Source organism: Zophobas morio, unplaced genomic scaffold, assembly GCF_036711695.1.
Source record: "Zophobas morio isolate AGI-343-1 ecotype UQ-CSIRO unplaced genomic scaffold, CSIRO_AGI_Zmor_V1 ptg000029l, whole genome shotgun sequence".
NCBI classification, from domain to species: Eukaryota; Metazoa; Arthropoda; class Insecta; order Coleoptera; family Tenebrionidae; genus Zophobas; species Zophobas morio.
Window position 1 is genome coordinate 1,503,788 of NW_026972134.1, and position 24,652 is coordinate 1,528,439.

A 24,652-nucleotide genomic window follows, 5' to 3' on the forward strand; every position below is an offset into this window, starting at 1 on the left:
AAGTTTTTCAATTTAAGGATTTTAGTGATTCTGCCAATGAAATTCTAACGTTTGAGGGATATCTGAGAGAGAGATAATTTGACCCGTGAACAGCGTGTATCGTTAAATTCTTTAATACGGAATTCTTTAATACTGGTTAAGATGTGACACCAAATAAGATAGCAATTTTTAGTAAAGTCATACATAAGACGAGTGGAGACGTCCACCCCCATCAAACAGAGGTACTATCCTGTGAACCTCCTAAAACAAAAGTTATTGGAGGCAGTGTCAGAGGAAATGTTGGAGCAAGACATTGTTGAATCTTCTAACAGTGCGTGGTCGTCACTGCCGATGTTGTTTCCAAAAAAGACATCCGGTGATTGATTACACAGGTTTACACTAGTTTTTGGACAAAGCAACCAATTAGTGTTCTTAGACCAATTTTGCACGCTGAACACGATTCTGCAATCCGTTTGTCGCCATCACGTCAAGTTTTTGAGATATTGAATATGTTTTGATGAAATTTTAATATATTTAGCAGTTTTCTTACAAAAAATCTTTAAAATTGAAAGTGTAGTCCAGTATTACTTTGTCAAGCATACGTTTGACCATCAGTTTCACGCAGCAACATCCAGCAATAATCGCTCATTATGCCTTCATCCTAAAAACCTTGGTAATTTTTCTCCATGCTGTATAAATTTTGATGTAGCCGTTCGCCCTGTTCATAACTGGTAGCGCCTAAGTTAGCAGGAAAAAAATCCAGGTGCGAATAAAGGAAATGTAACTTCAAAGACATGCGAGCCGCAATTTGTTTATAATCCTTCAATCAGTGGCGGCTCGTCAGGGGAGGCAGAGGAGGCAGTGCCTCCCCTGGAAAAATTGACTATTAGTTTTAATTTGTTTAATATCAGTCAACTTCAAATATATTTTAAAGATATAGCAAATAACTTTTATAGAACACTGTGATTTATTAAAACGCGTCTTGGTTGTTAACCAAGACGCGTTTTAATAAATATTTTGAAGTACGCGCTTTCGACAGGAATAAGCGCTGATCATCACCGTGTAGGCCAGCTTCAGACGGAGGTATGCCTCAGATAGACGGATATCTTCAGTATGATTAGTCAGTGGTGCTAATATGTTTTTGAGAAAGAGAATAGTCAGCAGTGCTTTATCAAAGCGCTAGCGGAGGCACCAACGCCTACCGTCCTTAAGCCAATCAGATCGAATTTTTTAATCTCAAGATGAAACTGCACAATGCTGAACAGGGATGCTGAATGCATTTAGTTGTGCATTAATTAGATGCGAGGAAAGGTGTTCATTGCATGTGCATTGCCAAGGTTATGTATTAAAACTTTTAAGTTAACTTGAAAATATTAGGACAATGAAAAAGTCAGTTTTGCAATGCTGATAGGAACATAAGAATCTCTAATTCTCTAACGACATTGTAGAATTTCTTATAAAGTTTAAATATTTAAGCACGGTTTTCTTACGACGAACAGTTTTATGTTAAAGATTTAGGAATCTCTCATCCCAGATTTGAGCAGAACTTTATTAATCAATTGATTAATAGGTATATTTAAATCAGCCCTAGATCATATGAATTAAAATTTATGCTAATAAAGCAAATTCTGTAGTCTTTGCACCTTTTCGTTGGTTTGTGTGAAGCAATTAAATGTTTTTTTATTCGAAAAGTGTAGAGATGTGTTACTAACTCAGAGTTATTTGTATTGTTTTCATAAAAACGGATAAACAATCTGTCTTTTAACAAAAGTAATTGCAAACACGTTAATTAATACCTGCTGATTTTAAACCGAAAATGTTGCCTCCCCTAACGAAAAGACCACGAGCCGCTACTGCCTTCAATAATTTTGCAACAATTTCTTTGTAATCGGAACTTTGGTTAATACCGAGAAAATTGTGCACGATGACAAATATCTCGTAAATTGACTGTCTTGAATCAGTTTTCGTATGTCTGGACCTTCTTTTATTTTGGCATAAGATAACGTTGGAAAAATTTATTGTAAGTATTTAAAGGCTGCATGATTTTTGTCGAGTGCTTTAACGAAATTTTTGATTAGCCCAATGGTTAGTGACCTTGCGCAATCACAAAATCTAGACGTGCTGGAGAACAACTGAGCACGAATTTGAATTCAGCGAGCGAAAATATACTAGAAGTGATAAATAGATATTCAGTCCAAAAAACTTTTTTGATTTTTGTAAACCTGTGTTATCGAAAACTTAATGGAATCACAAGAAAAGACGCTTGTCCTTTGCCCTATATTTTTTCTATTCTGGATAATTTGCGAGATGTTAGGTATTTGAATTCCATCGAGATCAAGTCAGCATATTGACACATCCCATCGAAAGAAACTTCGCGGGAACTTGCGGCATTTACGATACCAGGACGTGGCTTATTCCATTTAAAGCGTATGCCGTCGGACTAACCAATGCTGCTGCTACATTCCAACGTCTCGTCGATATAATTTTCCGTGCTGATCTTGAGTTTCATGTTTTTGTTTATCTGGATGATGTGATTGTGTTGACTTCTGACTTTGAAACACATTTGGAAATTTTGCATAAAGTGCTAGACAGATTTTTAGCTAGTGGTTTCATTCTTAGTTTGGAGAAATGTCATTTTTATCGTCCACAATTAAAATATCTGGGGTATATTGTCGATAAGGAGAGCTTCCGTGAAGACTCTGAAAGGTTAAGTCCATAGTGAGGATCCTCACTCCTAGGAATGTGACGCAGATTCGTTCATTTTTGGGTGTGGCTGCGTGGTATCGGACGTGCCAAATTTTTCGAGTGTCGGTGCTCCGTTGAAGAATCTCACCAAAAAGAAAGTAAAGTGGAAGTGGTCTTGTACGAGTGTATTTAATGTTTACTGGATGTTGCGATTAGTTGTAGCTTTGGTATAGCTGGAGAATATTGCTACCACGTTTCGCTGTCTTTAAGTGCATTCTTATAACCAGTGATTGGTCCATCTATACCAGTCCTGTACTACTGTTCTTTGGTGCTCCATTCAGTAGTTGTATCATTCATGACACCCTGGATAGAGACATTCTGTATTTGTTTTTCGTTATTGGACTCGGAGTTTCATGAAAACGATTTTTGCTATCAAGTAACAATTCCTGGATATGACTTGTTTTTTTTTTGTTGGTTGTTCGGCTAACGGCGACACCTAAGTTCTTAGCGATAGTAAAGTTCTTGAGATCGAAAATTCCTGCTATTTGGCGCAGGTCTGGAGAGAGTTGTAATAGGACTGGTTTGGAGCGTTGTATGAAATCGTTGTCCAGATGTAGTTTGTTTTGGTTTTGGCACACTGTGGGAGGGGGTTGGTCCATTTGTGTGTTTGTGCATGCCGAGTGTAGTGAATGTGAAGATCACTTTAACCCATTCCCGTGGGGATAGGCAGGGTTTTTCTCGGTCTTTCTCATAATCGTGGATCGTGCGTTACAGCCGAACGAAGCGTAGGTACTGTATATCTCGCTAAAGATATTTTGTTAGTACTTTGTCTTGTAAAGTTTAGGTTTCGGGTTTCGAGAGCTGTTTTGGGGGAGTTGTTGTTTCCGGTGGTGTTCCGGAGATCGCGGTTGGAAGACGTGGTTTCGCGAACGCTGCGTTAACGAGGGTTTTAGTGACGCTCCGCTCGTAATCTTTTAATTCTTTTTTTTGGTATTTTGGGTTAGTATAACTTAGGTATGGTTGTTGTTGTGCACTACCTTCATTTTTATTTCTTTTTTCTTTGTCTTCAACGAACCTCACTTTTTTCATCTCTCTCCTGCGTTAAGTTCGATAATAATAGCATTGATTTTCGCATTGTCCCATAGAATATTCCGTCAAACATCCGTGGCAGGATTGCTTGTTAGCTTGCTGATTTGAGTATTTGGCGTTTCTAGGACTAAAATGACTCCTGGTGTAGATATTCGTGGTAGTGGAGTGACTCGAGTCACTAAGTTGACGGCAGCATTGAGGCTGAATAATGGGTTACTGATCACATTGTTGAAGCTCCTCGTGTGGGGGTAGGGTAACATAACATCGAAAATCTAAAACCATTATAGTTGACGGTCCTGTAGTCTTAAAACAAGTACCTACAGAATTGCGTTTATTTTGTCTTTGGTAGGTAGAAGATTGAACATCTACGTTGATCTTTTGATCTTAAGTAGTAGGAGGCGAAGGCCATCTACGTAATGTAGCGTAGCTGTAATTGCTAGTTACAATGACGAGTACTTACGAACTAAGGTTAAAGGAAAATCGCGAAAGGAAAAATGTGCTCTGAAAATTTTCTTTATATAAGTAAAGGGGAAGTGTGAGGAGGGCAGAGTCGACAACTGGCTCTACTCTCCCCTAACCAACCGTTTTACGTTTGAAGCGCGGGCGCAATCTCCCGATTGTCCGAGTCGCCATCTTATTCTGATGACATTTTGTTTGCCATCTCGTTAGTAAAAGTACTCTGTAAAATCCCGTCCATCCACTAATAACACGTGTTACCCATGGATTGGGCAGTTTTCCAGTTCTTTCATTCATCTTGGAATCTTACGTATGATTTACTGTCTTCTTGGAGTTATCATATTCTCTCACGGTTCGCTGTTCCGAATTAGCACCAGGTTGCGCCCACCCAGATATCATCATTATTCTACCAGTTGTGGGAGGCCCCGGTTTTTTGCCGGGTAATTACGATGATAAACTTTGGTAGCAAATTAAGGATCGCACTCAAGGTCGAAATGAATCTATCCATACTTACATCGCTATTATTATCGAGTCACTTTTTTGTCGTCTTTCGCGTCCGTCTCTTAAGAAGACGAAAATCAAAATTATTAGACAAAATTTACTTCCCCATTACGCCAGTCATTTCGCTCTATTAGATTTTGACTCTGTTGCAAACTTAGCTAACGTGTGCAAAAAGCTAGATGAAGCTTCAGTTCTAAAGAAAAAATATCAACTCCCCCCTGCTCCATCTAAAATCTTGGTATCCAACCTCGCATATCCAGACTCAGCTTTCACTTGTTCTACAACCCCAGAGAAAGTACCTTCGCCGATTCCAGCACCATTGTCGAAACAGAATTTGACCTGTTGGAACTTTTTAAAACCGAATCACGCGTATAGAAGGTGTAGACTACCGCTCAAAGTATTTTGTTTCGCTGTAGCAAACCGGACTTCATAGTAAAGTCCTGTACCGCTTGTGCGCATAAATAAAACTAGTGCGCGAGATGTGTGTAATCAGCCGCCGCACATCTCTTCCCGCAAAAACTTCCTCAATGGAATGGAATGCATGTATGTACCGAGTTCATGATTTTTGTACCTCTCGATCTCTTACTGGATCTTCTAGGTGTGACCTTTGCCGAAAGTAACGCCAGTTTTCGTGTAACGGCCATACAATAACCGACCTTATCTCTAGGTTTCAATTTCTGACCTCCCCATAGTAGCTCTCTTATTCTGTTTTGGGTAACGAAGGCGTGCATCTGCTGCACACACTTAATCTTAATATTCTTCCGACATTTCAGGTCGAAGTGACTGTTACACACGGTACGAAACAAAAAACATTCGGAAGGTTGACTTATTAATCAAATTGAATGGTCAATGTCGATCTCTCTCCATATTGGTAGTGTCCACGTTATGTCATTCACTGATTTTGGGCAATGATTTTTGTAAAGAATTCGCCTTGGTTATCAACTTTTCCAACCTGGCACAAATTATGTCATCACCTGTCGTCAATTCCAAAAGTTTAAAACATGGTTTAGTATCTCTCGTCTATTCACCTAAAACATGCGTTTTGGCAAATTCCTCTTACTCCAGATTCGAAAGAAAAAACTGCATTTTTGCTGCATGACGTAATTATAATATCTTCGTCTTTTGAAGAATACCTCGAGTTGTTGCAGGTAGTCCATGATCGATTACGCTCGGTCGGGCTTATAATCAATATCAACAAATATCAGTTTTAACGCCATCACCAATTTAAGGTTGGCGATAAAGACTGGAAAAGAAATTTCGTTCTTTCGAACGTCGCGAAAGACTACAGCTCATGTCGCCCCTAGATATGTTCTCTGTACCGTACATAAAGTTCGGTCACCATTGGTTTATGATCTCAAATTTGAGGACGCCACTGACGCGGGTGCCTGGCGTATCAGTCAGCTAAAACCAACTTTTCCATCCAGTTCGGATATCTCTAACGCTTAAATCGTCATAAGCTAAGAGTGCCTATGTGACCAAATACCTTTTCCGTCATGTATTGATCTCCGTATATCTTTTTTTGGCCGTTTCCCGACGTTTTTCGTACCTTATGAAGAATTCAGCTATGCACGACCTATACTAACAATAAGAGACCCCCACCGATTTTGACCCTGACCGATTTAGCCCCACACCGATTTTGTTCCTTTTCTTCCAAGGCGTTTAGTACGCGCAGATACCGTTGTTGTTACGACTAGTATAGCTTCAGTCTCAAAAAAAAATTACAGCGCCCATTCCCAATTTTTTTTTCATAGGCGAGGGATAGTGTAACGTCGCTATCGCTCGCTCGTTAGATACTGTGCTCACACGTAAAGTTCTATATAACGGGCTTACATCGTAAATAACTATTACGCTGTAATCGACTAAGATGTTTCATAAAATAACTTTGATTTTTTCAGTTTCATTATTTGCATTACAACTTATAATGAGACTTTCATTTTATTGGTCAACTTTATTTTTCAGATCTTTTTTGCGATGAACGCTGATTGTCGTTTTTACTTCCCGAGCGTAAGCAAAGGAAGTATTGTAATCGAGTCCGTCGGCCGACTCTCTACTTTTACGTTTTATCGATCTTTCATGACCCCTAGAAGACGAAGAAATAGGTCTCCCATTTCCGTCTGTCTGTCCGTCTGTCCGTCTGTCCGTCCGTCTGTCCGTCTGTCCGTCTGTTGTCCCGGATTTTTATTAGACAGATAATCTCCGAAAGTACTCGACCGATGTTGTGAAATTTTGTACTTATATTAAGAATATCATGTAGATGGTAAAACGCTAACCAAAATTTGTCTAATCATCCCCACCACTAATGCGATGACGTCACTTCAAAATTGTACATAGTAAATGGGTTTTCAATTGTATAAAATAACATAGTCCTACACATGTAGTTTACAACTCTGAATCGACTTTTCACCCGAAACGTCCAGATTTTTGGAAAAAAAATCAAAATTATAAAACAACATTTTGAAATTTATTTTTAATCTGCTAACCAGAATGCTTTGAAATGTTGCAGATGTTTTAAGGCTATAAAGAGCATCATAAATTTTTAGTCAAAAAATATTTGCTTATCCCCTCCAAAAACTTGATGACGTCAGCTCAAAAGTTTGTGGAATAAATCATATCTAAAATGTACAAAATATGATGAGTCTGTACTTGTGATCTATCACTCCATTCATATTTTTTGGATTTGCATATACAGGGTGACTCAAAAAAAATAATGAATGCGTAAATATATTTTATTGATTTAATCAGGAACTACAAAACCGAATGCTCTGAAATCTTGCAGATGTTTTGAGGTCATAAAGAGCATAATAAATGTTTAGTCAAAATATATTTGCTTATCCCCTCCAAAAACTTGATGACGTCAGCTCGAAAGTTTGCCGAATAAATCATATCTAAAATGTACAAAATATGATGAGTCTGTACTTGTCATTTATCACTCCATTCATATTTTTTGGTTTGCATATACAGAGTGACTCAAAAAAATTAATGAATGCGTAAATATATTTTATTGATTTAATCAGGAACTACAAAACGGAATGCTCTGACATCTTGCAGATATTTTAAGGTTATAAAGAGCATAATAAATGTTTAGTCAAAATATATTTGCTTATCCCCTCCAAAAACTTGATGACGTCAGCTCGAAAATTTGCCGAATAAATCATATCTAAAATGTACAAAATATGATCAGTCTGTACTTGTGATCTATCACTCCATTCATATTTTTTGGATTTGCATATACAGGGTGATTCAAGAAAATAAATTAAAGCGTAAATTTATTTTACTGATTTACTCAGGATCTACAAAACCGAATGCTTCGAAATCTTGAAGATATTTTAAAATTATCATAGGCATAGTAAATTTTTGATCAAAATGTATTTGGTCGTCCCCCCTAAAAAATTTATGACGTCACCACAAAATTTTGCTGAATAAATCCTATCTAAAATGTACAAAATATGGTGAGTCTCTTCTTGTGATTTATCATTCCATTCAAATTTTTTCGATTTGCATATACAGGGTGACTCAAAAAAATTAATGAATGCGTAAATTTATTTTATTGATTTAATCAGGAACTACAAAACCGAATGCTTTGAAATCTTGCAGATGTTTTAAGGTTATAAAGAGCATAATAAATTTTTAGTCAAAATATATTTGGTTATCTTCTACAAAAAACTGATGACGTCAGCTCAAAAGTTTGCCGAATAAATCGTATCTAAAATGTACAAATTATGATGAGTCTGTACTTGTGATTTATCATTCCATTCATATTTTTGGATTTGCATATGCAGGGTGACTCAAAAAAATTAATGAAGGCGTGAATTTATTTTATCGATTTAATTAGGAATTACAAAACCGAATGCTTTGAAATCTTGGGAATATTTTAAAGTTATTATAAGCATGGTAAACTTTTGTTCAAAATGTATTTGTTCATCCCTCCTAAAAAAATTGATGACGTCACCCTTAAATTTTGCTGAATAAATCCTATCTAAAATGCAAAAAATATGATGAGTTTGTACTTGTGATTTATCATTCCATTCATATTTTTTAGATTTTCTTAAGAGGTGGTTCAAAAAAATTAATGAAGTCAATTTATTTTATTGATTAAATTAAAGGTAACACTTATTATTAGTATTACACCTCAACCAACCCAATTTGGTAGACACAAAATTTGTTAAAGGAAAAACTCGTTTGTAACATAAGGGTAGCACGCTTATTTACATCGACTTTAACATTACAGACCTGCATTTGTTTTATGCGATCACTTGGTTCCGCGAATGTGAAATAGACATGTTTATAATCAACCAATTGTGAATTTCACCGTCAAGAATTAAAATAAAACCCAATGTTTTATATAATAAGCGGAATTCGAAGCAATAAAACCGATGGTCGTTTTGTTTACAGTTTCTCTGTTTGACTCTCACGTATGCTGTTACGCTTGTCATCTTAAATTAAGAATGTTTATACATAAACGATTTTCAGTTGCCGTATACGTGAGTAAATTGTTTCGTTATTTTATTGATTATAAAAAATCAATATTCAAAACGACCCAATTCATTTTCCCGAAAATTTGGGAATACAATAATTTTATTCTTAGTATTACACTACATCTATCTCAACTGATATACGTGTCCTTGCAAAAATGTTGACGTCATCGCAATTTTTTTTAAATTCCCACTACAAAAATGTAATGAGAAAAAAACACAATAGCCATGCAGTCGTCAAGTTTCCGACAGCGAGGGAAGTACTGTCTAAACTCTTTAGACCAATTTTTTAGTTGAAGATTGTTTAATAACAGCACCAGAGTAAGAGGGCTTACTAATTACTTGTTCCACATTTTTAGTATTTGGTGGTTCTATGTCAATTAACTTGTTAATAGTTAATTGTGAGATTGAAGTGATTCGCTCTGTTTAGATATAGCAGATATATATTTATCCAGTGATTCTTTAACTACATCTAATTTCGATGTCCCTTCAAATAGGTGAGGACCCGGTGGGTGAGGTGGCTTGGCATCTGCCCACTACACCTTGGGTCGTGGGTTCGATTCCCGCTCTGTCTCTGGGTGTCTTTGTATGTCCCCTTTTCCTGTAATTGGGCCTCTCGGCCTGTTGGAAAAGTGATTATTAAAATAAATAAAAAAATAAAAATAAAATAAAATACAAGACAGTACCTAATCACAGATAACAGAAATTTTTCATTCTTATCCAAAATTTTTAATTCAGCATCTTTAATTTTCACACATCTGTTATGAACTTTATTGCCGCAGGTAAAGCATTTTTGGTATTTAACAAAATTTTTATGTTAACATCACAAATTTTACACACCAAAATTTCAATTCACAAAAATTTATCTAAAAATAACCGCTTGGGAACACCTGTACCGAGCGTGGAGAAAGTACAAAAATCGCAACCAATACCAAAGGGCTGTAAACACACTATTCTTCATTTAAAGTTATTTGGTTCCACCAGCGATTAACAATAAATGTAATGTTGATTTTAATCTGCAGAGGTAAACGTAAAGCAATTCACCACACATCCACACACTTCAACCAACACGAACGATATTATTTAAAGATATGCAACTTGATTACACTATTTTAAAAAATGACGTAAGTATTCGAATTACTTCAGATATTCTTTTAAATATTAGACATAAAAGCAAAATATTTAGCTTAACTGGCAAAAACATTCGTGTTTGGCCGATTGTGTTTTTTTGAAACTATGCAGTTAATTACATACATATATTATACTAGGTATCTGAATTTATAATATATTCTTGCGAAAGATAGACATAAGACCATCAAAAAATAAAATCACTCAATAAATAAGAAAAATATTCGATTCATTTCCTGATGTGTACAATGAAATACTATTAAAAACTATTTTCACCAAGCACAGTTTATGCACGAACTTTTGCTATCTTATATTTAAGATGTTAATCTAACTTTAACTTTACTCTTCTTTGTTGTGAGGACAAATTTCATTAATACAAACACACACGGGTAGACATCTAAAATTACTTTAATTGGTCTAAACGCGCTTACAAAGGCTCCTAATTAACTGCTATGCCACGCGCATTAGTTTATGCCTGTACAAATTTAAGAACCTCAAAAAAAAAACACCTCCGTATTTTACTATGCACTTGTAACAAATTGAAATGTACTCACTTTGTTGCTGAAAGGAGGTGTTGTGCTGAATTTCCCTGCGGAGGCCTTTCCAAAGTTTGCTCATAATTAACGAATAAGCAAGACTCATAATCAGAACCGGAATTAGCAACAACATTGCATCTAAGAACAAGTTAAAAACTTGTTCGCTGCTCTTGCTAGGCCACTCTTCTCTGCATTTATGACCTGTAAAAAATTCAAGCTCTCTAACTAAAAAAATCATGGATTATAATTGTTACCTCGACCCTTCATTGCTTTAAGGGAAGAAACGGCCAGTACCGGAGCACTCCAAAACAGGCTTGCCAACCACACAACGGCTATCATTTTATAAGCATGAAATTGTGTTTGCCAACGACGGGACTTTAAAGGCCTGCAAATTGCGAAATACCGTTCCAAAGATATTGCTACTAAGGTCCACACCCCAACTGAAACTGAAACGGCTGAAAAAGAGAAATATTGAAAGTTAGAAGGATATGTTTATGCACCTTGGGGCAAGATATGAATATTTATAGCTACATATTGTTGAAAAAGTTATTTAATAAATACGGAAGGTATTTGTTCTTTTTCATGTAGTAGTTTCCCACTAGCTGATATAATGATAGGTACTCATAATAAAAACTATTGCTTAGAAAACAAATTTTGAAATATCCGTTTTACTTGGTTCTTTTATACCCATTCTCATTATGTATATGAAACCTTAATTTCCACGGTTTAATATTATATCTTTATCATTAAAGTTGAAACCCTTCTTCGGAGGTTTTACGAGAGTTCAGCTCGATAAAATCTTTTTGTGTATAAAATGTAAAACATAGTTTTTACAATTTTTACAATTTTTTATATTTTCTGTTTTTAAAATCATTCAGGTATGTTTGCTAATATGCGGGACCCGTTTCTTATTGATTGTTTTTGAACAAAAACGTAGGCTTGCAAGCGGTAGCAAAATTATAAAATATTGAGGACTACATTATTGGCAACGAGTTTGCTAAATTTCTTTAAAACTCCATGGACGGCTGCTGAGATCTTGTAATTTCTCCTTACTACCTTCTTTCGGGAATGTTTCGGGGGATGACGCTATCGCCACTGACGGAGGTTATATTTATCTTGATTTGAGGGAGGTAGATAAGGACAATTTCATTTAGGTGCTACATTGTGACAATAGAGAATTAAATCTTTATTGAAGAAATTAAAGTTACACAAAGATAGGTAAGTAACTGGTTCCTTATGTGAAACCAGGAACGAGATATGCCAAGACAAGTGGAATTAGTATTTAGTAGTAATTAACATTAAGGGAGACACGCTGTAAATTAAGTAATAGGAAATGAGCTTCAGAAAAAATAAATTAAATGTCCAAGTATTTTTTTCCGACTATAAAAAAAGGGTTTATAACGGAATCTACAATAAAAAAAAAAATATTGTTACGAAATAAACCCACACGCTGCGCCGGTATGACGCCTATTGCCGCCGAGGGCTTTCTGGACGTTGATGGGTGAGTCATCATTGCTGACGGTGTCGACGCGACTCCACAAAGGCAAGTCTGGGGCGGCTTACCGGAAGTCTCGATTGCGGGCCCAGAAGACTCTCGATGCAGCGTTCTGGATCCATCGAGAGGAACGCATAGGTTTAAATAGAGGCCACCAGAGGGAATAGATTCATGCAGCTAATTGAATCAAGAGCGTCCAGTGAAATTCGCCGGAATAATTTCTGTACATAATCGTTGCAATAGTTAGTCGTGTAAATGCGAGTTATTAAAAAATAAATTGTTGAGTTTTGCCTACGCCGGATTTTTATTCGCCGGTAACAATATTAACTATAAAATAAATATAATCAACTTATTTATGTGAAGTAAAGTTAAATAATGAAAATACAAAAATCAGCTGAAAAACGTATAACACGCTCAAGTTTATGAGTAGAACAAAAACCGATATTATTAAAATAACGAAAGGATTAGTGACCCGTGTAAAAAATTTAAGTTCAAAAATACGACCAAGAAAGATCTTTCAAACTTAAAGGCAAATCCCACAGAAAACTTAAAAAAACTGAGCAACTGTGAAGAATAATAAGGATTCATGTTTCTGTATTTTTTATGTATTATTAAACTAATGCACAACATACAATCAAATTTTTCAAAAGTAGGGGTATTGCAAATTATTATTTATGCAACACATAGGTAAACACAGCGAAAATCATTTCATTAGAAAAATGGGTTAAATATTTTGAAAATCTATTAAAGACTAATAACATTTACCAATATAAAACAAAATGAATCGGTACAAAACCTGAGCAAAAACAAATCAAATAACCTCGAGAACAACAAAACTGTGAAAGAACATTTTGGTGCATAATATTCAATATGATGATGGGCCAGTCTACAAAGATATATTGCGTTCTACGAATCAAGTTCACACTTCAATGAGATTTTAATTTTTGAAGCGTATGAAAAATAAAAGAAATGGAATTTCTTAATTAACGCTGGCGGCGCCACATTCTTCGACAACATGCCGCCAATATTTTTTTTTTGTAAATGAGAAGCAACTTTGAGTTTGGAAAGGTAGAGAAAGGTTGCTCGAAATGCAGCTATGGGCAAAAATCAAACTGAAACCTTATGTACAACAATTCCCGAATTCCCGACTCTCTTCCCACTCTCACGACCTGTCCTCACATACTTAGGTACTATACCACAGGGGGGAGACGACACTGGCTTCTCATACCTATCATTATCACATTCAACCACCACCCTCATTATCTATTCCAAATACGGTCCAATCTCATCCCCATATAGACAATACACAGACGCCACACCCGTACTGCCCAACTCACAGTCTATATTCACACATACTCCCAAATTTTGACCTTCCACGCTTATTTGTACAGCATCCATACCTCTATCATCTATCAACACAGCCATGCCACCATCATCAGCGGACATATACACTCTCATATCATCAGGCACACCAACAACCTGGCCGTCTCTTGCATACGGTTCCTGCAACAACGTCACCCTTATATCATTCTCTCTCGTACATTCCCTATGTCGCACATCACATTATAACAACCCCGACAATTTGCTTGCAGGATTTTAAGGGCCATAAATAAATTTCCTGACCGCGCTTAGCTGCCGTACAAATTTCGGGCACGTATTGGAAAACATCGAGTGACCAAATTCCTTTCCCGCTACCTTACAATTGCTACACTAGTCGATCGTCGCCTTAAAGGTTGTAGTTTCCCCACATGTCCCTGTTGCCCTCATTTCCTGCAAACCTTATTTCTGATCTTAATTCCTGGCAGTAAAAAAGACCCCGAATAAAATTTTGTAGTCAGTTAATGAGGAGTTTTGGACGAATGCTAGCAAATTCGTTACGTATGCGTACGTAGTACCATTAAAAAAAAAATTAAGTTGCCGTTGCATCTTAAAAACAAATCAAGCAAGAAAAATTTGTTTGACGAATAATTAGAGCACAACTACTTGTACTTGTTGTACCTAATTTCAGGTGATTTGTACAATTGGATCTCAAGATATTTAACCGTTTTTATCAACATGATTTGTAATCGAATCATTCTGGGAATTGAATCAGTTTTTTTTTCTCTGAAATCATATGTTTAATGCTGCGTCGAATGTTACGTCGCGTCGTAAGGAAAATGTTTTTAAGAAAATTAATTTTAATTCCCTATTTGGTATTTCCATTGGAGCAGACAGCGTTTATGATGAGTCGTATTTTCGAATGAACAGAAGATAAACAGCGTGTGGGGGTGCTCGATTTAAGCGGTCTGGGATGAATTCCGGGAAGAATTTTCCATGAACATCGCCGGCTATGTTCATTTTTGAAAGTCATTTTACGATATGTTACAAAGTTTTGAGGAACTTCGTCCCTGTAATAAAAAGGCTGGGAATTGAAGGTTCAAAGAGAACTTCAGAAAATATTGCAAATGTTAGACAGATAATGTAACAAACCCGTAAGGTATTTAGAGCAGCACTTGGAATTATCATATAAAATTTGTCGAGATATATTGCGAAAATACATATGCTTCTGATCATTTATCCTCAAAAATTTGGTGTTTGGGCTGCATCCAGCCAACGACAGATAGTAGGGTCACCATAAGAAGGTAATCATAGCAATAACAATTGTGTGGTTAAACGGCTTATTCAGTGTAATCCTCTTCAAGGTAACCTAACCGCTGCCAGATATCAGTCAATCAATCAATCAATCAATACTTTATTGGTGTTAAAAACTTACAAATACAGTTTTACACAAGTCAAATAATAAATTAAACCAATAAACTCTTAAAATTTCTACATCGAAGATAATCCTCAAAACTATAAAAACAATTCATAATAAGAAAAGTTTTGAGTTTTTTTTTTTTAAATATATTAATAGGCTTACTACGAAATTCTTCGGGTAACACATTAAAAAATTTCACAGCGAAGTATCTTGTGCCTGTTTGTACCCTCTTCAAACGATTTGAATTGGGAACTAATTTTTTTTTTTTTGTTTCGGGTGTTGTACAAATGAATGTCAGTGAACTTAGAATAATTGCCAATATTGTCTTTGAGATATAATAAACAATGTAGGATGAAAATTGAAGGCACAGTTAAAATTTTAAGTTCAACAAATGCAGATCTGCAATCATCACGGTACTGAAGTCCAGCTATAATCCGAACAACACGCCTTTGAAGAGCAAATATCCTGTGTCGACAAGTAGAATGTCCCCAAACTAAGTTACCATACTCAATTGAAGAGTGAAAAAATTCAAAATAGACAACTATTAATGTTTTTTGTGATACATTATTACTTAGTTGTCTTAAAAGGTATGTGTTCTTATTTAGTTTCTTAGCTAATGTATCTCCATGGGCATTCCAGAGAAGCTGGTCATCGATGGTAGTGCCAAGAAAAAGTGCATTATTGGCTTGACCTAAATTTAATGTTACGCTGGTTTTAAGACTGAGGAACATGTACACCGATTTGTCGACATTCGTGCCTAAACTGTTGGTATCAAACCATAGTTTTGCCTTAGATTGTGCTTCCAAACTTTTATCAATGCGGTCATTTAGACTGCTACTGCTGTTGAGTATGGTGGTGTCATCAGCGTATAGAATAACTTTTGAGTCTTCTATATTGGATGGTTGGTCATTGATGTACACTAAGAATAAAAGAGGATCTAAGATAGATCCCTGAGAAACGCCATATTCCACAGGGAAAAATCAGAAGATGTTCCATCAACCGTGACCTTTTGGATTCTATTGCAGAGATAGAATGACAATAAACGATAACTAGTGGGATGTAAATTATAGAAATAAAGTTTACGAATCAGAATGGAATGGGAAACACAATCGAAGGCCTTGGTAAGATCTAGAAAAGAAATTGTAGTGAAAATACCTTTGTTAAAGGAATTTGTGATTTCATCAACAATATCCAACAGATTTTATACCACAACTTCACAACGACGAAATGGAAATAGGTTATTTCGAAAAAAAAAAACGGGGCTACAGCGCTTTCGGCTAAGATCACAAAAGCAATGTTACAGACATTTTTTGACAACCGGATCATCATAGTAGAAACCTCAAGATCTTATGATCTTATCCTTGTAGACATTTTTGTGCTTCTATTTAAAGAACACTATTTTTTGGAACATAATTAATGTAAGAATAACAGAAGAAATTGACGACATACAACAATAATGTAAAGATGTTGAGGTGTGTGATCGATAGACCTCATTTATGCTTCGAAAACATCAGAAATATGTTCAGCATTTAGGTACGATTATTTAATTTAATTTATTTAAGAAAATTAATTGTCCTTCTAGGAGTACTGACATTTCTCTTTAATTTTGTTAAAATGTGTCCTTTCTAAGGATAATTAGCTTACAAATTATGTTGATTGCCGTGTGCTAATAAGAACGAGGGTATGCACACATATACGAATGGGAATAGTTCAGTATGAAACAAAAAATTCGCCCATGCCGATCTCAATATACAAAAGGCTTTTAAGAAACCGTTAACTTTGACTACTAGAAGTTCAAAATAAATAAACAATGAAATGACTACAAAGCAGAAAAAGGATGTATTGCCTTCACTACGAAGTTGGAAAATAAATTCATAAAAAAACACAATATTGAAAAGGTTGTTTATGAGGTTTCTTCAAAAAATCGTTGTATAAAGCTTCGTACAAATATTCGTATGGCAAAAATATTGAATAAATTATGTTTTTTTTTTTAATAAAACGAACATCAGACATATTAAATTTAAATTCATAGGTTTAAGCTTGTGTAAATTCGTTTAAGGAAAAAGTTACCTTGAAAGTATGGAATAAGTTTGCACATAGTCGCGCCGAATATGAAGTTCCGTAAAACTTGGCCGACTAAGGTGAAAGGCATGCAGAACACACCAAGAAGTAGGTCGGAGATTGCCTGAAAAGAAGAACATATTGTATATAATAATCTACAGATTAGTAAAAATGCTAAAGTTTAGAATAAAATCTAATTATTGTGTTAATATTAGTTACGTGCGTGTTATAGGTATACTGTGGCGGCTCGTGAGATTTTTGGTAGGTTGGACAAGCTGGTGAAGCGCTAGGTACCTAATCGAAAATAAGTATGTTTTCTATGACGAGGTTCTTACAGCCCAAAATTTCCCTGAGTTAAAGAATCTCTTGATCCATTGTGATTACGGAGTGCTTGTTCTTGGGTAGCTAAATAAATGATCATATCAATCAGCCTCGTTATCATTTCTCTATTTTCTTAAACCAGTTGATTATATTTTAAAATACTTTGAACATGGGCTGAGTCTATTGAACTTTGACTATTATTTTTCCCAAACAATTTAAATTTTAAAGAGGCATGAGTATGTTGTTCTGAGTCCATGTTTCTGCAATGATTCGGATAGGTGTTTTAAGACGTCGTGGCCACCAGTCTAAGGACTTTGCTTAGTCTCAGAAAATAAAAGACAACTTCAGTAGTAAAGTTTTTTTCACTTTTCGCTTGCCGTGGGCAAGTTATACTTATCATACCAATTATTATTAAACCCTCTGTTACGTCTGCTGTCTTTATTTTTTATTATTAAATTTTTATCATAATTTAGTTATATATATATACAGGGTGTTATTGAAAGGTACGTACTACGTACAACCAGTGGCGTAAATAGCACCCCCGCAGACCCCGCGATGCGGGGGGGCGCAGACGGTAACGTAACCGATATATTTTTTTTAAATGTGCAAACGAGTAAATACATACAGTTGCGGCCTCCGAAAACTGCACGATAATTTTCTCTATTGTAAATGTATCCTCAAATCATGGGCGCTCGAATAACAAAATTTGTCAAATTTGACACTTTGTTTATTGAAAACTGTTACGCCGCTGGTAATAGCCAGACTTACATTAATTTAAAAATTCAAAAAATTCCATAACAACGAAACATCGCGCACTTTTGGGGGGCCGCAACTGTATGTATATTACTTTTTAAATTTGGTGTATGGGGGCGCTTACTATAAATTGCGGGGGGGGGCGTAGTGTAAGTTAGCTACGCCACTGCGTACAACAAAATTGACAGTTCTTCGGGAAGTCTAAAAACCCTGAAAAACTTTATTTGTGTTATCAAAATTATAAGGGGAAAATTAAACCCTATCCAACCTTTTAGACGCTACTGAAGGATAAATAGGTAAAATTAATTTATTTTTGTAAATCCTAGCAACTGTAACAATAATAAAAAAATAAGATACCCTTTTGTTGCTATAGAAACGAAAGATGACCTTTTTATCAGAGGCGTACGACGAATTTAGACATAAATTTTAATAATTTTTATCTTTAAAAGGAGAACACTTTTATATGAAATTTTTTGTAATTTTAGCACCTATACTTCGAGACCAATTGCTGGTTTTATTTTGTACGTACCTTTCAATAACAGCAGGTACAGATATATCTGGTAGACCTTGTTTTTAATTAATTGTAAAAAGAAAAATTAACCATAATGTCACATCTTCACATTTTGTTTGCAAAATTAGACCACTAATTAGAATGTTCAAACATCGTTGCCGCTTATTCAACCAGATCAGTAATGCTGAATCCAGGTCCCGATGATCCGCTTTACTTAGACATTTCACTTGCCTCTCTTCTTTTATAAGCGTCTTTTATCTTGATTTTTGTAAATCCCTAATTATTGTTAATAATTTTTGTTTGATATTTAGAATATTTCTCTTGTTAGGAGTTTCAGCTATCACGATAGAGAATAGAAAATAAAATGAGGAAATTAAACAAATTGTTTTCACAATTTTAAGGGTCTTGTGGGATACTGAGTGGAATGTACAGGTAGAATTTCCAGATATCATCTTTCTCCGAAAAGATAATAATATTAATATTAATAATAATAATAAACATAATTTAATTCCAACAGACTAACGTCTATGGTGCAAACTCACAGTGTTACATTAGTAGATACATACTTGTAAACATTAATTCGGAAAAACAACTAACAATTTTCAACTTAAAACTAACAGGTTCTTAAAGTGAACAGAGGAAAAAATATGATACGTTTACTTACATTGTGGTGTAAATAAAAATATATACGCTTAATTAAAACTTTTTACAAATAATTAAAAATTTCTACAAACAGTTAATAGCTTTAAGTCTTGGATTATAAAAGTTTCCAAAAAATACGTCTACGCCATGAGGTATTATAAAATTAGACAGTCTTAAACGTCTCATTAGTGGACTGTTAAAATGGTGATAAGTACATGGTACTTTGTAATAAAATGTTGTTGGAGTGCGACAGTTTACGCGTGGACAAACAAATTTTATACTGTCTACTATAATATATACGTACAAGATATGTTACCGTTTATCAGTTTTTGCATAAAAGATATACATGCCATATTTCTACGAGTTTGAAGTGAGGATTTATCTACAACATCAAATAACGCCCTTGAATCACAGTGCTGAGGCGGATAAGTACCATACATTTTAAACTAGATGAATTTAACAATTTTACATAATATATTTTTAATGAGGTTAATATAAACTTGATAATAAGACATCCAAATTATGCAACAATATTCAAGTTTGCTTCTCACTAAAGTATAAAACAATATTTTAATAATAAATACTTCTTTAAAATCTGTTCCATTTCTTATAATAAACCCTACCGTTCTTAGAGAGCTATTAACCATTTGTTCGATATGTGGGACGAAAGACAAAATAGAATCAATTATGTAACAGCACGCCATTGATATTATAATGAAAATTAATTTTATCTATCTTTCTAGTACAACTCATGATTTTGCATTTGTCTTCATTAATTTCGAGTTTATTAATACAACTTCAAGTAATAAAATTATCTAAATTACGCTGCAGCTTTAAGCAATCATTATTAGATTTTATGATGTTAACCATCTTTAGGTCGTCTGCGTATATGAAACATTTGCAGTTAAGATGTTTTACAACATCATTGTTTTACAAGATCACCTTTATGTTACCAATTTTTCCAAATTGGTGCAACAACCGAAGTATCGCTAGAAATGTGTATCGTTATAGCCGATCTCTATATGACTTTATAGACGGGACATCAAAATTTTTCTTATATCCCAACTGTTGCTATAGCCGGTGTCGGTATAATCAGATTCCACTGTCCATCTGTGGAATGGTTACTTTAGTTTTCTCAATATGTCACGACTCCTAGAATACGAAAAAATAGATCTTCCATTTCCATCTCAATGTCGTTTGTCATCTGTTCCGCATTTGTATAATACTTTAGACAGATAACCTCCAAAACTACTGCGGTGATCATTGTGAAATTTTATATGTAAGTATTTTGTAAATATTATGTAGATGGTAAAACACAAACCAAAATTTTTCTGATCATCCTACCAACGATTTGACGTCACCTAAAAAGTTTTCATGGTAAATGCTAGTTAAATTTTATAAAATAACATGTTTCCGGTTTATGAATCTAGCTTGATTTTTGAATTATTTCTTCAGTTTTTATTGTTTAATCCTAATAGTAGTGAATCTGTTCTTTAGAAACATAATACGAATCAATGTGAAACGATTTGTGGCGCAGTGGTAAAACATTCCGTCAACTCCAACTTTTTTATTTATCAAATTAAGAACGGTTCATCCCATTTTTACGAAAATTTGGTTACGTCATCACAAAATTTTATTATGAAAACATACTGAAACATCACATAGCATACTTCTTCACCTGAATTTTAACAGTCCACACATATCTTTACTTTAACTTACGGCGATATCATAAAAAAATAAAATTCGCAAAATTAAATTTTATAATTTTCCTAAGAAGTTGGAATCTCCGATAGTATCTTCCAGATTCTTTAAGGTGATATGGCTGTTATACAATTAAAGTAGTGTGATGTCGACAATGGAACGATTTAAAAAGGCAAAGCCACAATCGTAAATCTTTTCGGTTCCACCTGCCCTGTTCGTCATTTCATTTCATTTCATATTGGGATTATAATTTCGAAATTTCTATCCAAATAGGTAAATTTTGAATATACTATTTTCGTGAACTATAAGTTCTAGCTTCTACTTTAGTGAAAATTGTAAAAGTAGATAACGACAAACAGAAGATAATGAAAAGTTGTTGTAATGGGATGATCGTTTGACAGTGTGTGTACAAAGTAAAAAGAACCTTCAAATAACATTATTCGATCCTCCCTACTATTTAAAATGTTCATCCAAGATAATATCGTGCTGTACTTAATGTTAGAACTGCTTGCATATTACATCCTAAATGAGCAATTAACTATTTTTATTACCCAAGCGTACGCTAAGGAAGTACTGTAATCGAAATTGTATGGTAATACATAGTTTTATGAGTTCGTGTTGAGTTATTACCTGAAAATCAAAATTGTTCAACAACATTTAACAATTTAATTTTGAATCTACTTTGAAGTCTTGCAAACATTTTAAGGTTCTTGCAAGCATAGTATTTTTTTTAATTAAAATATCTCTGTTTATCCCTCAGAAGAAATTGACAACTCTATCTCAAAATTTTGCGGAATAAATACTATCGGAAATATGCAAAATATGAACTGTTTATACTTGCGATTTATCATGGCGTTCATATTGCTTAGAATTACTTATGCAGAGTGGTCAAAAGATTTATGAATGAGTCAATGTATTTTATTGATTAATGATTAACCCAAGAACGGCTCACTCCATTTTCCAGAAAATTCCTGAATGCAATACTACTATTAATATTACACTGCTTATTTGCTTTAATATTACATAAGTATATTTATTTTAACTTATAGGGGTTCTCATAAAAAATAAAATTCATCAAATTAATTTTTCGAAAAATCTGTATGTATTATTGTACTTTAGGGGCGAGGGAAGTTCTGTCAAAATAACTTTTGACCGTTGTTTTTGAACTTATAATAATAATTAGAGAGAAAATCTACCACAGATTACTCCATTGTTATTTGTTAAACACTTAAAAGCTTCAAGTGTAATCGTCGTGAACATCCTACACTCTCACAATACAGCGAAGAATGTGCTCCAGGTTTTGTCAAAATTTTGAATACAAATAGTAACAGTCTATTACCGAACAGTTTAATAATTCTGTTGGAATCCGCTTTGTACATGTAAGAACACTGTATCCCTTCGCTACTCTACGAGAGGCGTCACTAATTAAATTCTATTTGAGGAGCTGCTATTTGTATGTCTAGCTTCTCATTCGATTTAATCTTGTATTTTTAAATACGCACTAGTATCAATAATAACCATAAAAACATGGATGTGACGACCTGATGCGGATGGCTCAGACTACATATTTGAAACTATCGCATTACTTCAGTTAGTAAGTGACCGTACATACTACGAGTATATACAGCTAAATGTAAAACTAAAACGATGACTAAATGGTTGCAAAAAGTGGACAGCCCCCTGAATAACACCCGTGATAATAGTAATTGAGTTTCTCGAAGTTTGATCAAACCGTTTCAACAGTTGTAACAAAGATGAGAGTCGATTAATTTCAATCAAGATGACAAAATACGCGTGATGACGTTAAGGGACAAAGGCTGGCCTCTTCAGCAAGTCACCAATTTTTCAATTTTTTGGCAAGTCAGTTTTAGGCAGCTAAAAAATTGCAATGTGCATCGCAAAAGTCGTCCTTTCAATTTTGCACATTATAAATTTCCACAAATCCCTGCGTTGATAAAAATTTAACGTAAAAGTTAAAATTGGCGACAAAAAGACTCTAGAATTCACATATGAACATTCTTTGGGACCACTTGTTTTTTAGTAGCAAGACTAATTTTGCTGGAAATGAAAATTTTTATTACTGTTTTCATATTACTATATTGCTCAATATGTTTGGGTGCGATAGACTGCTTTAATAAAAACTGTAAAGAGAATGTTTCCATTACGAAACACTCAATCAACAAGAGAATGTAAGAGAATCCGGCAACCTATAGTTTTCGCCAAAATTAAAAAACACCACAGTTGCTAACAGAATAAACTCCAGTGGTGATTCTCATATTATACCCATACTATACCGTTGAAACTTCAACAAACGTCAAAGTTTTGAACACGGAACACGTAAGCTCAAACAAATTGAGTCAATTATATTAAGGTTTGTAGAAATTGAGTTTACTATCTCTCTTTAAAACGTTTTGAAACGTCTTAAAAAAGAAATCTGCAATTAAGTATAATCTATCTTTGTTGTCCCCACATGTCAAACTTCCGATTTAATATGTACTACGGTGTCAGTTGTATTTTCAAGGCAGATTGCAGAGTTGGTGGATATTTAATTTTGGCAATACAAGCATGTTTGTGGCGTAATTCAATGAATAAGAGGAAACATTACCAAACAATGAATGCTGTTTGATGCATTATTGAGCTAGGAGTTCTCCTCAGTTTATTTGTGTAAAATAATTCAGGAAGCGTAATAATTCCTCGAATTTCAGGGAGTCACGTTTATTGGCTTTAACGTAGTCTTAGTTTACAGTCATTTGTAGGTGACAGTCAACATGAATTATGTTGATTTACGTAACACAAACAAACAAAAATTGGTCTAAGGCTTCTATACAGAACTTCCGTCACCCCTGAAGTACAGTCCAACAAATCCCGGTTCTTAGAAAATTTTATTTCTTTGTGATAAACCCAATCACTTAAGAAATATATAGATAACTCCAGAGACAATGAAATAAAAAAAAGGGGCATAACTTAATCGAACCCACGACTTTTGCGTTGCGAGCAGGATGCGCTACTCCATACTTTATTAAGCAAGCTGCTTATATTCATACAAAAGTTTATTACTGAATGTATTTGAGGTGACGTCATCAAATTGTTTATATGGATGATTAGACAAATTTAGTTAGCATTTTATCATCTGCTCCATATTCCTAACATATATATAAAATTTAAAAAATCGATCCAGTAGTTTAGGAGGTTATCTGTTTAATAAAAATCCGGACAGACGACAGACAGATACATAGACAAACAGACACACGGACTCGATAACAATATATAAATTATTGTTAAGATAAGACGTTAGTATTTGCAACGATAAGACTGAACAATATTAAAAGTAGTAACTGGAATACAATGGGCGAGGGCTATAGGAAAAATTTAAACTTAGCCCCGCCCATCCACCCATTCCCTCATTTATTTTTCTATATAAGATAGAATTCGCGATAAATAATACACACCACAAAGGCGTAGGTACGAGCAACTGTCGAATCGTAACTTACCCGAGATTAGGCTAGCGGTGGAAGACAATGTGGACTTGGAAATTATATTTTGACAAACGCCATAAGAAACCACACGTTTACAAGGTAGGTGACT

At 34.6% G+C, this 24,652-nt stretch overlaps 1 protein-coding gene across 1 annotated transcript in view; it reads right to left on the bottom strand.

Annotated features, from left to right (window-relative positions):
- The window catches only part of LOC135137605 (cholecystokinin receptor type A-like), a 389,560-nt gene that overhangs the window by 19,719 nt on the left and 345,189 nt on the right, over positions 1 to 24,652 (bottom strand). Inside the window, exons 4-6 of the mRNA XM_064067296.1 lie at positions 17,149 to 17,263; positions 11,101 to 11,301; positions 10,865 to 11,047 (exon numbers count right to left, since the gene is read on the bottom strand). Coding sequence (XP_063923366.1) covers positions 10,865 to 11,047; positions 11,101 to 11,301; positions 17,149 to 17,263 — 499 coding nt within the window. The remainder of the gene's footprint in view (positions 1 to 10,864; positions 11,048 to 11,100; positions 11,302 to 17,148; positions 17,264 to 24,652) is intronic.